Here is a 17,682-nt window from a genome sequence, read left to right on the forward strand (position 1 = left end):
AGGGTACTTTGGTTTAGAGTTCATTATCACTGGGATAATAATAATTCTAGGTGTTTGAGCTAATCGTTCCCTTTGTGCAGTAGCAAGAGGGAGATGCAGTTAAAGTCCTTTCTGCTGTGGTGTGTTTCCGTAACAAAAAGTGTACTGACCCAGCACGGCCAGCCAGGGAGGAGCACAGCCCTGCCCTCGAGGCCTGCAGGCTCTGCCTGCAACTTGCTTATTGAGTCTTGGTCTCTGTGCGCTTTGCCTGTCTCTGATCTGTAACTCAGCTGCAGCAGCTTCCATCCATGAAGCGCCTTCATTTTTTTCAAAAGTAAAGTTCTATATTTACTGTAGTATTTCCTTATGTACTTTAAAGTTTGTACAGTACTAGTGTTTTTATTAAGATTCTTGTTCTGTTAACGCTTGGCTACAGCATTGCCTAGGTTTTGAGTGGTCTGCTCCAGCTCATCCTTTCCCATGAGGCTTAAAATTTTTATTGTGCACTTTTGTAGAATGTGAGGATTTTCAGCAACTCAAATTTTACATTATAGCAAAAACACCTGTAATGTTTTACCAGTGCTCAGATTGTTCTTTTATTCGGTTTTTTATACCAATAGCCCGTTCCTTATAAATAATTAAGCACACGTAACCAAAACGAACAATAAACACTCAGTAGTCTTATCACTGAGATCATAGATGCAAACACTGTTGTAGAGCCCTGTGGTTCTCAAACATGGGCAGGACTAAGGAGTGGGGAGGTGGGATTCACCCACAGAAGGACATTTGGCAGTTGGAGACATTGTGGCGTGTGACACCTAGGTGAGGGGGTTGTTGAGGACATGCTACTGGCGTGTTCAAGGATGCTGTTCAGCATCCTCCAGTGCTGTGGGGGACAGTCCCTGCAACAAAGAATTATTGGGCCCAGAGGGTCAGTAGTGCTGGGGTTCAGAGACCCTGATATAGACATAGATTTAGGCATTTTCCTGTGAATATCAGTACATACACTTCAGTTTTTACAAAAAATCGGACCAATTATGCATACTAATTTGTAGCCTGCTTTTAAAATTTATTATCTTATGAACATCTCTGTACATAAATATGCACTGTCATCGCCCTTTTTAAAATTGGCTAAATGGTATCTCATCGTATGAAACATGTCATTATTTATGTATTTCACCACTCCCCAGTTTTTGGAGCTTTAGGCTGTTTCTAGCGTTTTGCTATTGGAAGCATGTTAGATTTTGTTTGTATTTTGCCTTCTGCTTGCCGTCTCCTGCTTCCCGCCTCTGGGGCACCACCCCCATACCTGGGTGCCCTTCGTGGGCAATGGTACCCCTCCCCCCAGGGGCTCTCTGCCTCTGCCACCCTGCTCAGGGCCGCCTCTCATCTCCAAGGTTTCCCTCACGTTGAACACATTTCAAAGCTAATGAAGCACCGTTGAAATGTTGAATAGATGAGTAACTTGAAATACTGTCATCCCATTTCAGTTGTAGGTATAACTTTTACTTTTTGTTCCTTTTGAAAAATCTGTCTTCTGATAAGTTACATGTGAGTTTGACCTGTGGCCTAGTTGGCTTTGCTCCCTGCCTGGGCATCCTGCAGTCCCTATGGCCGGTGTCCTCAGGAGGGCTGGGAGGTGGGCAGGGAAGAGGGTGCTTGGCTTTGACTGGATGCTTCGGGCCTCCGGGTAGGTCGAGTAGCAGTGGTCGTGGGGACCCCTCTTTGCCCCCAAAGCTGCCCTGTGACTGGAGGTGAGGTGCAGCTTCAGAGAGGAGCGTGTCCCGTCAGCAGTCGAGGCCTGGTTCCTCTCTGGAGGGCAGATGCGGGGCGGGGAGCCTGGGTGTCTGGACCAGCATCCTGGGCTGCTTTCCTATGGGGCCCTCCAGGAGCTTGTTTGCGTGGTGGTGTCTATTTTTGTGTTTCGTATGATACCGTGTGAGGAAGTCCCTTGTCTACGCACATCCCAGCTGTCGTGAATAGTCTGTATATCGGGGCTTCCAGGTGGGGATTGTGTATGGCGAACTCAGTGTTTCGGGCAGCATCGGAACGGCAGGACGTGAGTAACAGGAAGTGACAGAAATGACTGAGCGTGCCAGATGCTTATTCTTGGCCACCTTTCCAAGCCCCGTAGACCGGGGAACTATATTTAGCCGAGTATTTCCAGGTTCCTAACCCTGCGCGGACGCGGCCCCTTTGCTCCTCTTTGGGTCGGTGGCTAAACTGCGCCGTGCTGATGGGCTTCTCTGAGTCTCTGGTCTACTTTGGTGACCCACAGGTTCTTGCCCATCGGCTTTAGAACTTGAGTTTTGTTTTTGCTGGGCCACTTCAATTCTGATCCATTTTGAGCAGTTGGAAAACGTTCTGAAAGAGGGAAGAGTGGAAGGTAAGAGTTCCAGGTGATGCTGGGTGATGAGGCTGTGGGAAGCTGCGTGGGGAAGAAGTTAAAATCACAAGGGTTTAGAATGAAGTAAGTGTAGTGAATTGTAGGTTATTGTAAGTACCTCTAGAGGCTGATTTATGTCTTCTGTTTCTTGGAAGCGGAAGGCTGGGATTTTTAAAGCCGTGGGCTTGGTGGTGTGACTTCACCCACATGCTAGAAATGCTCTTTGGTCACCACTTGGCCGAGTAGAAAGCCTGCAGGTCGGATAAGCTTCTCAGTGATGAATTCCCGTTGTCTGAGCTTTGTCACAGGAGAAGTTTCACCCAGATCCCCAAATACCGCGGAGCCTCAAGTAGTCTCTGCCCGTAGATGCGGGAGATTTTTGCCCAGTGGCGTCAGACGGCGCTTCAGGCACGTGTTGACCAGATGCTCACATGGGCTGCTGGGTGTCTCTTGTACCCAGGTGTCTGCTGTGACTGCCGTCTCGCTGTGGGAGCAGCTGGGGAGCCAGCCTTTTGCTCTCATCGTCACCTCACTTGCCCTGAGCTGTGCTGGCCTTCGGACCAATGCCTTCCTGCTGGAGGACAGCAGGTGACAGCTCCAGGCACGAACAGCAATAACGGCCTCTCTCATTCACCGGGGCCGTGACGCTGAGGTTAAGAAGCTGAGGACTAGAGGGACAAGGCATCTGTCCCAGTGGCCCTCTGATGGCTCAGTCTGTTGTAACTGCTGTGCTGTACTGTCCTCTCTCCACACCTCTCATTCTATCACTGGGCTTACTGAGCTCGCTTGGCCTTTGAGCAGCAGGACGTGTGTCTCTGTGTGCCTTGAGAATCCTCAAAAAGGAAGTTTCTGGGGTTTGATGTCAGCTTCTGGTCGCTGCCACCCCGATGGTTGACCAGGGGTTGTGTTGGGAGAGAAGGTTCTTTGTTGGTCTCTAAAAGCTTCGTTCGGAGCCATCCAGCCAGCGCGCCTCCCCCTTTCTCCCTTCATAAAGCATCCACTTCATTTTCACACACTCAGCCAGCTCTTTTAGGATTCAGAAATCTACTTTGAGATAAGAAATTTGAGAGGCAAATTAGGAACAGTTGTGTCTGCTATGAAGTGCATGGTAGCCAGCAGAGGTGGGTGGGGAGTGTGACTGCCACGCAAGTGCCCAGAGCGGGGCGTTCTGTGTGGTAAGTGAATGAACGCATGACCGCCAAGTTCAGCCTGCTGGAGATTCCCCGGTTTTACCAGCAGAATCTGTCTGCAGGCTGACACAATTCCCTCTGTGGGGCTAAGCTATAACCACAAGGCAAACTATAAATTTATACTGTAAACCATAAGTACAGTAAATTGTACGTACTGTGTATGTGTGTGTGTTTGTGTGTAAATACTATATAAGTACAAAACATAGTGTATGTCTCTAGCCCTAGCTTGGATATTTTAGCATATTTTTGTGCCAAAACATTTAACATTTAAAAAAATTATTAAATATTTCAGGCATTCAAAAAGTAACATAGTGAACAACTGTGTACATTTCCCAGCTCGAGAAAGAAACATTATGGATGTACTTGGAGTCCTTTATATTCCCTTTCTTATCCTGTTCCCTTCCTGCCCTCCCTCCCCTGAGGTCACCCCCATTCTGAGTTTGCGGTTTATCATTTGTTTGCGTCCTTTTTTATACTTTGTCTACTCATATATGTAGGTATAAACAATACATAGTATTGTTTAATCAGTTTAAAAACTTCTAATAAATGTTGTCACACTACACATCTCCTGCAGCTTCCTTTTTTCTCACCCAGTATTGCGTTTCTGAGTTTTATCCATGTGGATACATTCATCTTTAGTTACTTGGTTCAAGGTTTAAAATGACAGATTCCTGATTTCTAGAATTAAATCAGAATTTCCAGGGAGTGGGACATGAGCCTCAGAACTTTTCACAGGTACAGTGAGTTGAGGCTCACGATGCTCCAGGGTTGGTTTTGTGGCTTACATTGGAGTCCAGTGTATGACGTGTCCCACTGTCGACTTGTTTTCCCAGATTTCAGCCTTGCAGGCAGCGCTGTAGGGAACAGTCTTATACTAGTCTTCCTGGGCACACAGCACGAGTTTCTCTAGAGTGTGCTTCTAAGGGTAGAATTGCCAGGTGTGCACGTCTCTAGCTTGATGAGATATTGTCAAATTGCTCTGCAAAACTTTAAATTTTTTAAGCCACCCGCCAACAGTGGTAACTTGTGAGTGATGTTATTTCCTTTTATAATGTAGCCAGGCTGATGGCAAGGTGATGAAGTCTCATGAACGAGATAAAATCTTGGCCATGCCCAGCATCTGGCTAGACACCCCAAGCCCAGCACGTCCAGAATTGCACTGCTGCCCACCCACCCCCCACCCCGGCTCCCAGCTGCCAAGCCGGCTCAGAGCCTTCCCTCCCAGGGTGGCGGCCTCTCCCCCGCTGCTCCAGGGGTGTTTGTGGCTCCTGTCTGTACATTCTGTCAGGAAACCCCTTGTCTTCAGGAGGTGTCAGAGTCCCGCTCTCCCTTCCCCTTCATCTCTCAATGGGACTGCTGAGCACGCTCCCGCAAGGTTTCCCGACTTCTGCCCTACCCGCTACGCCCAGTTTTCAATAATGCAACCAGAACGATGCTTTTTAAACCCAAGTCAGGTGTCAGCCTTCTGCTCAAAAGCTCCACGGCCCGCATTTCACTGGGCCTAAAAGCCAGAGCTCTTACAGGTGCCCCCAGGGCACTCTGGACCCTGTCCCTTCTCCAGGCTGCCCGGCCTCTCTCCCTGGCTCACTCGCTCCAGCCACTGGCCGCGCTTCTGCTTTAGGCTCTTCTCTTCCACACCCTTCCAGTCTTTTCCAGTGAGGCCTACCTCAGTCTCCTGACCTCCTTCTTCTGGTCTCTCTCCTCTCCCCATAGACTTTATCACCAGTACTACTCTCTGTGCTATATAATTTACTTCTTTATTACAGTATTTATTTCCTATCTGAATTTGAATGTAAGCTCCAGGGAACAGGGATCTTGTCTGTTTGTTGGAACGGAAGACTGACTTAATTTATTTCTGAGGAGAAAGGAAGAATTTGGAGCCTCCAGATGAGGGTTGAGCATGGGGGAGGAGGTGAGGTTGAGGCCTCCGGGGGTGGTGGGCAGTTGGTGGGAGGACGTGTCTTGGTGTGTGCGTGGGCCTGTCCGGTGGGCAGTGGGATCTGTGGTTCTGGAGCGGCAGGGCAGCTTGTCTTGAGGGTGTTTCTGGTTGCTCCCGGAGAGTACCTGCTGTCTGCGGGCGCTGGGGCTGGCCCACCCCAGAAGTACAGAGCTGTTTGCAGGCAGGACTGAGGTTCACAGCTGACCTAAGATGTGGCTTCACTGATTTCTCAAGCACTGTTGTGTACAGAAGCGAGTCCTGCCATTTCCGGTGCTCTGTCTTGTGCAGGTGTGACTACCAGCCCAAGTGTCACAGCCAGAAAACAGCGAGCACTGTGACCCTCATGTCACGTGGGGAGGACCCAATTTCGTTTTCTTTGAGATTATGTACCCAGGGTGTGTCCGCATAATATTTCCTTGGCAAATCAGATGTGAATTTCATGAGTTTGTGCCACCTACAAATAAAGGACTTTAGCAAGGTAGGATTGTACTTTTAATCTGTGCTGAGTGAGACCACACGTGCCCCTGTTCTTAAGAAATACAGCATTCTTCTGAATGCTTAACATTTAATTTAAACATATTAGTTATTAGAAAACATTGATTATGGTTACTTATTTTTAATTAAACCTTTTAGTTCGAGATCATTGTAGATTCACATGGAATTGAAATAATACAGAGATCCTTTGTGTCCTTTACCCAGTTCCGTCCGTTGGTAACATCTTGCAAAACTAAAGTAAAATATCACAACCAGGAAGTTGATATTGGTACTGTTAAGATCCAGGTTTCCATCTCCACAAGGATCCCCTGGTTGTCCTTTTATAGCCACACCCACTCCCATTCTTGTCCCCTGGCAACCACCAATCTGTTCTGTATATCTGTAATTTTGTTATCTCAAGAATGTTCTGTAAATGGGATCGGGTAGTATGTAACCTTCCTCGGGATTGGCTTTTTCACCCAGCAGAGCTCTTTGGACATCCCTGCAGGTTACTGTGTGTATGATAGTTTCTTTTTATACAGAGTGGTGTTCCGTGGAATGGGTGTGCCACTGTGAGTTTAATCATTTACCACTGAAGGACATCTGGGTTGTTTCCAGGTTTTGGTGATTATCAATAAAGCTGCTATAAACATTTATGGACAGGTTTTTTGTGTGAACATAGGTCTTCATTTCTTGGGAGAAATGCCCAAGAGTGTAATCCCAGGGTTGTCTTGTAGTTTCATGTTTGGTTTTTAAAGAAACTGCCAAACTGTCTTGCAGAGTGGCTGTACATTCCCCCCAATATACGCCAGTTTCTCGGCATCTTCATTTGGTGTTGTCACTTTTTTCTTTTAGCCATTCTCATAGGTATATAGTCATATTGTGATTTTAATCAGCATTTCCTGAATGGCTTTTGATGTTGAATACCTTTTCTTGTGCTAATTTGCCTCTGTATACCCTCTGACACTGTGGGGATGTGGCTGGCAGGGGTGAAAGTCCCTACCTGGTGTTCTCTGGGCAACACGTGGCCGGTGCTGGAGCCTTATTGCTGCCTTCGTGGTGGGCATGGGGGCCACAGTTGTTTCCGTTTGGCTGGAGTAGAGTGGTTATTGGCTGCTCTCCCACTGTTGATTCTGCCTTGTTAGACTCCCCTTTCCTGGAGCCATGGCCGGAGAGGGCAGGCTTTTGGTGAGCTTTTAAGTTCTTTCTGTACTCCTTGGTGTTTCTGGCTGGGCTTCTTCAGCTCCATATTTAGGATGTCAGGGGCAAACAGAGACCCGAGAGAACTCAGTGCCTTGTCATTCCTCAGGCCCTCTTCTCTCCACCCTTCAGAGCCTTTGCATATTTTTTTATATCTAAGTCCAGGGTTTTAGCTGTACTTAGCCAGAGGAATAAGGAAAAGTATGTCTAACCGTCTCCCCGGAATCAGAAGTCTGCTGGTTATTCTTATTATTTTTGGATCTGTGAAATCTGATGACTCAGGCTGCATGTCTGCCCTGCCTGCTTGCCCTGCTTGTCGTGGCCTTTGGCCCATCCCAGGCTCAGGGCCTCACATTTATTACTGCTAAGGTGGTTTGGCTTGGCCTGTAGTCCCAGCGTGACAAAGTTTGCAGGATCTCCATCTTTTTGTCATTTAAGGTCTCATTTACAAATGAGAGGCACATCCAAATCCGCGGTGAGGAATTGCTGGACAGGACTTTGCTGGTGAATCATGGGTCACCCTTGTCATCGTCCCCCAGATCGTATTTCTTCACCCTCTATTTTGAACTCCTGAGAAACCTGGTTGGAGTGGGAGGGGCAGCGGTCGGGTGACTCAGTGAGAGATGTCCGTGTCATCCTTGCACTGATCCTCCAGGCCAGTATTCCTGTCAAAAAGGAAATGCAATGCACCAGACATTGCCTGCTCCGAGTGAGCCTAGGAGAGCTCTTGGCGACTGCCGGTTCCTTCCCTGCATTCAGCCCCTCCATTCCTGGCATCGCTCACATGGCAGTCTTGCCTAGAATCCAGGTGGGGACCCACTGCCCAGGGTCCTGGCCCCCTGCTTCGTTACTTGTGGGACTTGGGGCAAGTCACTCGGCAGGCCTCAGTTTCCTCTCCTGATAACCTCCTCCATCGCGTGGTGGGGAAGCTGGGACAAGCAGACACCTGTCAACACCTAGCAGATTTCCCAGCATTGCCAAGTGCCCGGCCAAGGGGAGCCGCTGCTGACATCCTCTTGGTTGCTTCCCTGTCCTGTCTGCTCCTGTGTGTGTAACTCAAGCGTCCACCTTCTCCATTGAGACATCATATCTGTGTGTTTCCAGCATGTCTCCTATTTCTCCTTGATTTCTCAAAGATCACTGCCCAGGGTTTAGTGACCTCCCCGGCTAATTCTTCCCAGGATATTGGAAGATATTTGTCTGACTTGGTTGTCTTAGGTTCATTTAGAGTATCTAGCATTTTCTCATATTTCCAGGAAGATCATTTCTATGAAAGGATGGGAACAAAAATTAATAAGGAAAAAATATAGAACTTAAAAAGTTCTTTTTTTTGTTTTTAGCATATATTATAAACTTAAGGCTTTATTTTTAAAATAATTATAATGAATACATGCACAAGGTAAAGAGCTCAAAAGGATGAAAGGTATAAAGTAAGTTTCCCGGTCCCTCAGAAGCCCCCTCCCAGAGGTGACTAAGTTACTTTTTCCTGTACACCCAGACTATTCCTGCAGTTTGTTTTGAGCACTTAACAATGTATCTTAGAGGCTGATCCCTGTAAGGGCATGAAGAGTAAGTAGCTTCAGTCTGTTTAAGGCTGTGTAGGCTCCCCGTATATGAAGGTGCCATGATTTATGTCGCCAGCGTCCTACCAGTCATACCTTGATCAGTATTTCAGTTGTTCCTTTTGTCTTTACAGTGAACTTTCATGAATTACCTCATATACACTCTGTGTCAGTGCTCCTGAAGGCATATTTGTAGAAGCACTATTGCTACGACAAAGATGGATATTTTAAAGTTTGCTAGATTTCACCAGACGTTCTCTGTAGGAGTTTAATTTACACCTCGATGTATGAGACTCAACAGAGCAGGTTATCAAACTTGTGTAGGTAAAAAATAGGTATCTTGTAATTTTAATTTGCATTTATCTTATGAGTAAGGCTGACCACTTTTCCTGTGTTTAAGATCTGTCCACTATTTTAATATAGCTCTGCCAGTCTCTCACATTCATGTATACACTTCTGTCTTCTTTTGCCTCTCTTGTGCATTTAGTTTTCTAAACAGACTTTATCCAAGGGTCTGGGTAGCTATGCCGTTTGTCTTTTTTTTTTTTTTTTTTTTTTTTTAGGTGCAGGGTGCTGCATTGGGTCTTTGTTGCCGCGTGCGACTTCCTCTAGCTGCGGCGGGCGGGGGCTGCTCTTCGTCGCGGTGTGCAGGCTTCGCATCGCGGTGGCTTCTCTTGTTGCGGAGCGTGGGCTCTAGGCGCGCAGGCTTCAGTAGCAGCACGCGGGCTCAGTAGTTGTGGCACGTGGGCCCTAAAGTGCGCGGGCTTCAGTAGTTGCGGCACCTGGGCTCAGTGGTTGCGGTGCGCGGGCTCTAGGGTGCGTGGGCTTCAGTAGTTGTGATGCACGGCCTCAGTAGTTGTGGCTCGTGGACTCTAGAGCGCAGGCTCAGTAGTTGTGGCGCACAGGCTTAGTCGCTCCGCAGCATGTGGGATCTTCCTGGCACAGGGCTTGAACCTGTGTCCCCTGCATGGGCAGGCAGATTCTTAACCACTGCGCCACCAGGGAAGTCCCTGCCATTTATCTTTTGATTCAGTTACATGGTCAGTTTTATTCCGAGTTCTATATTCTTTTTACTGAAGTATAGCACACATATGGAAAAGTGTATCGATTATAGCATCTACAGGTTGATGAATGTTCCAGATCAAGGAACAGAACGTTAGCAGCCTCCAGTAGCTCTCTTTTGTACCCTTCTCCCCAAAAGCAACTCCTGGAAGCAGCTAGCTTCTAACCCTATAGATTAGTTTTCCTTTTTTTTTTTTGCTGTACGCGGGCCTCTCACTGTTGTGGCCTCTCCCGTTGCGGAACACAGGCTCCAGACGCGCAGGCTCAGCGGCCATGGCTCACGGGCCCAGCCGCTTCGCGGCATGTGGGATCTTCCCGGACCGGGGCACGAACCCGTGTCCCCTGCATCGGCAGGCGGACTCTCAACCACTGCGCCACCAGGGAAGCCCTACTTTTTTTTGTTTAACTTTGTATGTGCATCATGAACTTATATGAATAGTATATATATATTTTTGTGTCTGGCTTCTTTCAGCATTGTAAAACTCATCACATTATTGCATGTAGCAGCAGGTGGTTCCTTCTCATTGCTCTGAAGTATTCCATTGTACGAATACATTATAGGTTATTTATCCACTTTACCCATGCAGGGCATTTGGGTTGTGTCTAGTACGGGCCTCTTAAGAGTAGTGATGCCATGAAGTCCTTGTCTGTGTCTCAACGAGAAGGAGATATGTTTGTATTTCTGTTGGGCCAATGGGTGGAATTGCTGAGCCATAGGGTGACTGTACCAAATTGCATTCCCACCAGAACCGCATGAGAGTTCTGGTTGCTCTGCATCATCGCCAGCGCTCCATACTGTTTTTTGACACTGAGCGCATTTTTTAGCTCAGCCACCATGAAGGGTGTACCACACGGGGGGTTTTAATTTCTACTTCCCAGATGACTAATCGAGTTGGGCACCTTTTCGTGTCCCTTATTGGTGACTTGTGAAATAACTGTTGAAGTCTTTTGTCCGTTTTCCTGTTAGTTGGTCTGCTTCTCTTCTTACTGATTTTTAAGTTTTTCTACCTCAGGAGAATTCCAGCAAGTGTCTAAGAATTCAGATCTGTTTATTGTGCTTCTGGCCTCCTCAGAGGATTATGTGAGAAATACTTCCACTGTTTTCTCTGCTCTTCCTCTGGGATATCCTTTCTGTTTCGTTCATATTCTGACTTCAGGGTGTGTGGTGTGCTTTCACTCTTGAGTTTGTGGGTTTCCACGTGGCTGTCTGTCTTCTCGCCCCATCGTATTCCTCTGCTCCGTCCCTTAATACCACGTCTGCTTATTCCAGTCATGGACCTAGCCCGCTGAATCTCTGTGCTGTCGCGGATTTGTTCTAAGTTCATGTTATTACCCTACTTTTAATTTGCATTTACCTTCTAAGTTCATTGAGTTGTGTGAACTGTTTCTTACCATACAAATTTGCTTGAAAAATTTAGAGTATCTTTTAGTCTCTGAAGCCTTTTCTGTGTGAAGGCTAGGTTTTGGAGATAGTTCTAGCTTTTTCGCACCATTCCTTGGTTTCTAGGAGTTACAGTATTGCCTGCAGACCAAACAAAGAGACACTCTTATTATTCCTTAGGGCATCTCCCCTGAATCCTGCCTTCTTCCTGCCTCGGACTCATCCAACACCTGCTTCTCTCCTGGGTTCTGTCCTGCCCGCTGTGTCTCCAAAACCAAGGGGTTCATTCAGTAGGAAGTCCTGTCCAAGGCTTCTCTCTCAGAAACAGCCTCCCCTTTCCCTTCCTCCTGAGGAGACCCTCCCAGCCTCACCTCTCCCCTGAAGCTTCCCCAGGGCTGGAGGACTCTTGAGGAGCTTGCAGGTGACCAAAGGGAGGCGGAGCCTCCAAGGGAATGGAGTGATGAGCCGTCTTGTGGGCAACTAAGAAATACGGATTCTGTCTCAAGGTGGCAGGGCGTGGTCGGAGAGAAGCAGAGATTGATTTTTATTTGATGGGCGTTCTCTGTGATGATTCTCATGATCGGGAGGTGGACTCTTGGCGCCAGAATGGTCTCAGGGAGATTTGTCCACATGAAGAGCCATCTTTTAGTTCCATCAAAGAGAAAATACCCTAAGGTCAGGACCTAGAGCCTGAAGTAGCACCAAGAGTAATGGTGGTGGGGTGTTTACATACGAGGCGCTGTTCTCAGCACCTTACGTGGTCCCTGCCCCACACCTCACAGCCCCGCTAGGATGTGACAGCACCATTAATAGCGCCAGTTTTCAGGTGAGCAAGTGGAGGCATAGGCAGCTGCTCCAAGTTACACATCTTGCAGGGCTTCAGACGAGGGGTGTGTTGGGCCCCCTGCTGGGTCCTGTGTGCATTTGGCCCCGTTCAGTCCCGTGACAACCCTGGCAGGTGACTTCTAACACCTCTCCTTTTCCAGAAGGGAAATGTTTCCCAAACAGTCAGTGGCCAGGTGGGATTCTGTCTGAGGTGTCTTCAAACAGGCACAAGAGTTTAAAAGAAGAAGAGGCTGAAAACCAGGTTCTTGGACATTCATCTGTTGGTCAAGACCTAAAATATGATGCGCATAAAAAATCTCATTGTTCTTCTGTAGACATCATAGTAACTCCTAATAAATCCCTGAGTTATGCAAAATAAGTGTACTATCTTTCTGTAACTGTATTTATTATGCTCATAAAAATGTTCAAGTATGAAAACTCACCCTGGAGTGAATAATAAAGAAGAGTTCGTTGAGATCTTATAGACATACAGTTGCTGATGAAAATTCCTTATGCACCGACCCCAGGCCATTGGCGGTTGCCAGGCTGCCATGGCCTTCCCTGACCACCTGGTCCAGAGCACCCACCAGCCCCCTTGCACACGACCCGCTTCCTGTCAGTGTCTGAAATTGTTTTGTGGTTTGTCTGTCTCTCCCCAGTGCAAGTTCTGTGTGAGTAGGAACCTTGCCTGTCATGGCCTTGGGAGCCCATGTCCAGAGCAGACACTTGGCCGGCATCTGCTGGGAGGGTGGGGTACAGCCGCCTGCTGTGCTCTCCAGGAGTGAAAGAGCAGCTCCCACCACCCGACCCCAGGAGGGCGCGGCTGCTTCAGGCCTCTGTGTTCTGTCTTTCTGTCTCCCTGCACCCTCTCCTAGGCTTACCTCTTTTACACCCAGCCTGGTCCCTACGTGGAATTATCGTGGTTACCCCGGTCGTGGAAGAATGAACAGCACCGTGCATTTGTGACCCAGTTCTGTTTACCCGCTTCTGTGGTTAAGCTTTGTAGGTAGTTTATGGAAATCACAGAAGAGATAATCTATAAAATACAATTTCTAAATTTTCTGAGCCAGAAACATGATCATCTAATAACTTAAGTTGGGTATTCCTAAATTGGATCTTTCTAATATAAATTAAAGCTCTAAAATGGGCAAACATCTAAAAGTTAAATAACATATTTTATTGGTGAATCCATGAGGAAGCAGACATTTTCCTAACACTGCTGGTGGGAATGCGAAATGGTGCAAACCCCCTGGAGGGAAATTTGGCAATAGCAGCAAAATTACGTATGCATTTATTCTTTGTCAGGGCAGTTCTACTTCTAGGAATTTATTCCAAAAATACCCCAGTAAAAAAATAAAAAGATCCACGTAAAGGCTGTTCATTGTGCCGCTGTTCAGAATAGCAAAGGATTTTCAGTAACATGGAGCTTCCGTGAACAGGGACTAGTTGAACAGACTCTGGTGCTTCTATGCAGTGGAGCACCGGGCAGCTGTTGGAAGGATAAGGAATCGCGGTCTTTTGCTAAGGAGTGATGGCCAGGATGTGTGCAGCTGACCCTTGAACAGCGCAGAGGTCAGGGACCCTGACCCTCCACGCAGTTGGAAATCCAGGTATAATTTATAATCGGCCCTCCTTTGCTGCGGTTCTTCCCTAGCCATGGTTCACATTTGTGGATTTAGCCAACCACATGTCATGGAATATTTGTGGTTGGAAAAAACCTGCGTGTAAGTGGACCCTTGTAGTTCAAACCTGTGCTGTTCAAGGGCCAACTGTGATTAAATTAAAAAAGCAGAGATTGGGCAGAAGGGTCTGTGGTATGCTACTGTTTTGAAAAGAGAGAATATGAATATATACATGTATTTGCATGTATCTTACAAATGGGAGGATAAACCGTACTTCTATTTATTTTTAAAGCTGCCTTTCGGGAAGGGAGGGAACTAGGATGAGGGGACACACATAAAATCAATGCCTTATTTTGTCAATTTGACTTTGGGACCATGTAGCTATTTTACAGCATTATAAAAATAATTAGGTAAAAGGTTTTGACTTAAAAAAATTTTGATAGACATTGTCAAATTTTTCTCTAAAAGGTTTATACTCTGTTTCCCTTCTATGAGTACTTGAAGAGAACTCTCTTCTCTCACACCTTTTCCAACACTGGATTATTGTCTCTAAGAACTGTGCCAATCTGATAGGTGAAAAATTGTTTGCTGTTTTCATTTGTGTTCCCCAGTGATGAGAGTGATTAAGCATCTTTTCATTCCTTTATTAGCCATTTTGTATTTCTTTTGTGAAATGCAAGTTCGTAGCCTTTTTTTCTATTGATTTATAAAATCTCTATATGTTGTAGATATAATTTTCATTTGTTGATTATTACCAGGTTCATGACCTCATTTCTAGTTAAATTGTTCAGGCCTGACTGTAGTAGCTGGTTGTTGTTCTGTTGTCATACAGTAAAAGGTTTTTTTTAAAAGAACATTTATGTATGATATGCTTGAAATGCACAGGAAATTCCTACAGTAACTGTGGATCAGGCTTCCCTAAACTGTTCAAGTGCTAGGTGTCAGCTTGTGAGCTCTTTGGAGCAATGGAAACTGTGTTTTCTTCTCCTTTAAAAAAAATTGCCGGTACTTTCCTGGTGGTGCAGTGGTTAAGAATCCGCCTGCCAATGCAGGGGACACGGGTTCGAGCCCTGGTCCGGGAAGATCCCACATGCTGCGGAGCAACTAAGCCCATGCGCAACAACTACTGAGCCTGCTCTCTAGAGCCCGCGAGCCACAACTACTGAGCCCATGCGCCACAACTACTGAAGCCCGTGCGCCTAGAACCCGTGCTCCACAACAAAGAGAAGCCACCACAATGAGAAGCCTGTGCATTGCAAGGAAGAGTAGCCCCTGCTTGCTGCAACTAGAGAAAGCCCACATGCAGCAATGAAGAGCCAACACAGCAATAAATAAATAAACAAATAAATAAAATTGCCAATGGCTGATTACCGTGTCTCAGTAGTAGATAGTTGGTAAATGTCCACTTGAGTTGATTTTGGTGAATCTGTAATCTAAATTTGATTGTCTTTTTGGTTTGAGATTGTTCTTGACTTTTAATGACCCATGATAACCATCTTTATGTTCTGTTCAATTGAATACCTGAATGAAACAGTACTTTTTCCTGAAAAAAGAAAGTATATAGTGAAGGTAGGTTTTTTAAAAGTTTTCATAGTTGCTAGCATTTGTCTTCTGCTCATGGACATGTTGCATGTTTCTTTCTCTAGGTCATCACTCCATGTAGGAAACTCATCCTATGTGCAGATAACAGAAAAGAGATGGAAGACTGGATTGCAGCGCTGAAGACGGTCCAGAGCAGGGAGCACTTTGAGGTTAGGGGAGGAAGCCCTCCCTTTTTGTTGCCCTCCCCCTTGTATTCTGCCATCTGAATGTCCCCCATGCTGGGCCGTTACGGTCTGGAGCTCACTTTCTCAGCGTGCTCCTTGCAAACTTAAGGCTTGTTGCTCATCTTCGGGCCATCGGGCAGTGACCCTGTCTGATTTCTTATTGAATCTCGTCCAAGTTAACTGTGTTTAGGGAGGTCAGAGGGGTGCCTCATCTTTGCCATCTTTGTTCTTTGTTTGCAGCCTACCCAGTACAGCATGGACCACTTCTCAGGGATGCACAACTGGTACGCCTGCTCCCACGCGAGGCCCACCTACTGCAATGTGTGCCGAGAGGCTCTGTCTGGGGTCACGTCCCACGGACTGTCCTGTGAAGGTACGAGCGATGTGTTTCCCGCTGGGAAAAGTGGCCTGAGGTTTGACATGACAAAGCCTTAGGAATCCAAGCACAGTCACCTCAGGTCAGTCAGGAGTAGAGTGGCTTGTATGACTCCACACTTGTTTACTGTGCCTGCTCAGGAGTCTTTGATAAATTATTATGTGTAGTAACAGAACAAAGTAAAAAGAAGGGGATTGGTAGTAATGAGACACAAAGAGGAAACCTAGAGGGCCCAGGGAAAAAGGAGTTAAAGTATCTCTCAGCCCCTCTCTGGGTAAATAGTCCTCCAGATCTAGAGGATAGAGCACTGGGCTTGGGCAGGAGCAGAGAGAGGTGAACTGTGGCCCCGGGCCCAGTTCCCACCTGCCGCCTGATGTCGTACAGCCTGTGAGCTTAAGAATGGTTTTTACAATTTTAAAAGGTTGAAAAATATCAAAAGAAGGCAACTGTTTTGTGACGCAGAAAATCCCGTGAAACCTAAATTTCAGTGTCTGTATGTGAAGTGTGGCCACGGTGGCCCTTGTGCTGTGGGGACAGAGCCGAATGGTTGGCCTGCAGAGCCTGAGCTGCTTTGTCTCCGGCCCTTCACAGAAAGCCTGCCGCCCCCTGGCCAGGCTGGATGCCTGGTCTCCCCGCGAGCGGTCTCTGCACGCATCCTGGGGGTTTCGTTTATGAGTAAACTAACCATATATGTTGGTTCCCAACTTTCCCAGGAGAGCAGGGCAGTTCACCCCAGACCATGACCACAGCTCCGAGGGTTAACCTGTTCATTCTCTCACAGTGTGTAAGTTTAAGGCCCACAAACGCTGTGCTGTGCGTGCGACCAGTAACTGCAAGTGGACCACGCTGGCCTCCATTGGGAAGGACATCATTGAGGACGAGGATGGGGTATGCCCGGGGACCCTGCACGGCCCTCCTAGCACCGGGGTGAGGCACGCCTGCCACCTTCCGCCTGTGCTCAGGTCTCTTTCTTGAGGACAGTGAGGGCAGGGTTTCCCTTGGTTGGTTACGCTGGTGTCTGGGGGCCCCAAGCTCTGGCCAGTCCCTGTGAGCTGTGGATGCCGGCAGGGAGCAGTGGGGTGGACAGGGCTCTGCAGACCCCTCCCCACCCCCTTGTGGAATTCATTTTGGAGCATTTTTGCCTGAGGGTCTCCTTGGCCCGCGTGGAGGCTGTGAGGATGCCCCCGGTGCATGTCTCTGCATGGCTTGCAGATCGCCATGCCTCACCAGTGGCTGGAGGGGAACCTGCCCGTGAGCGCCAAGTGCACGGTGTGTGACAAGACCTGTGGCAGCGTGCTGCGTCTGCAGGACTGGCGCTGCCTCTGGTGCAAGGCCATGGTGAGCGAGCGCAGCCGCTGGGCAAATGCCAGATGGGCACAGGCCGGCCGGGTCCGAGAGCACAGCTCCGGCAGCGGCAGGGCTGGGGAGAGCTATGGGGTGCGGGAGGGATGCCGGCGCCCCCTGTGACGAGCGGGTCCGTGTTCCAGGTGCACACGGCGTGTAAAGAATCCTTACTGACCAAGTGCCCGCTGGGCCTGTGCAAAGTGTCGGTCATCCCGCCCACCGCTCTGAACAGCATCGATTCTGATGGTGGGTACCACACTCTCTCCCGTCTCAGCCATTTCCTCGTGCTTCCTTCTCCAGGCCTTCTCCCCTCCCCCGCTCTGGAATTGGTTATGTCAGTGATTTTGAGATGTGGTCGGGAAGAGGTCAGGCCCAGCCACTGTGGGGAGAGGAGAGGAGGTGATGAACAGTGTCCTGACAGCTGGGCTTCTGGGCACCTTGGCCTCAAGGCCAGGACCTTACTTGAAGGTGGTGGGTCCATTGGCTGGTGGGTAGAAACCGAGTCTAAGATGCTTCTCCGTCTTTGACGTGGGCTGTCCGTCAACTAGGCTCGTCTAGTAGCTGATATTACACGCT

At 47.9% G+C, this 17,682-nt stretch overlaps 1 protein-coding gene across 1 annotated transcript in view; it reads left to right on the forward strand.

Moving 5' to 3' along the window:
* The window catches only part of DGKD (diacylglycerol kinase delta), a 109,398-nt gene that overhangs the window by 58,758 nt on the left and 32,958 nt on the right, over positions 1-17,682 (forward strand). The window contains 5 exon segments of the mRNA XM_007445732.1: positions 15,267-15,371; positions 15,627-15,759; positions 16,544-16,650; positions 16,975-17,100; positions 17,250-17,352. Of these exon segments, the coding sequence (XP_007445794.1) occupies positions 15,267-15,371; positions 15,627-15,759; positions 16,544-16,650; positions 16,975-17,100; positions 17,250-17,352 (574 nt within the window).

This window comes from Lipotes vexillifer, unplaced genomic scaffold (assembly GCF_000442215.2).
Source record: "Lipotes vexillifer unplaced genomic scaffold, Lipotes_vexillifer_v1.1 scaffold1492, whole genome shotgun sequence".
Taxonomy (NCBI): domain Eukaryota; kingdom Metazoa; phylum Chordata; class Mammalia; order Artiodactyla; family Lipotidae; genus Lipotes; species Lipotes vexillifer.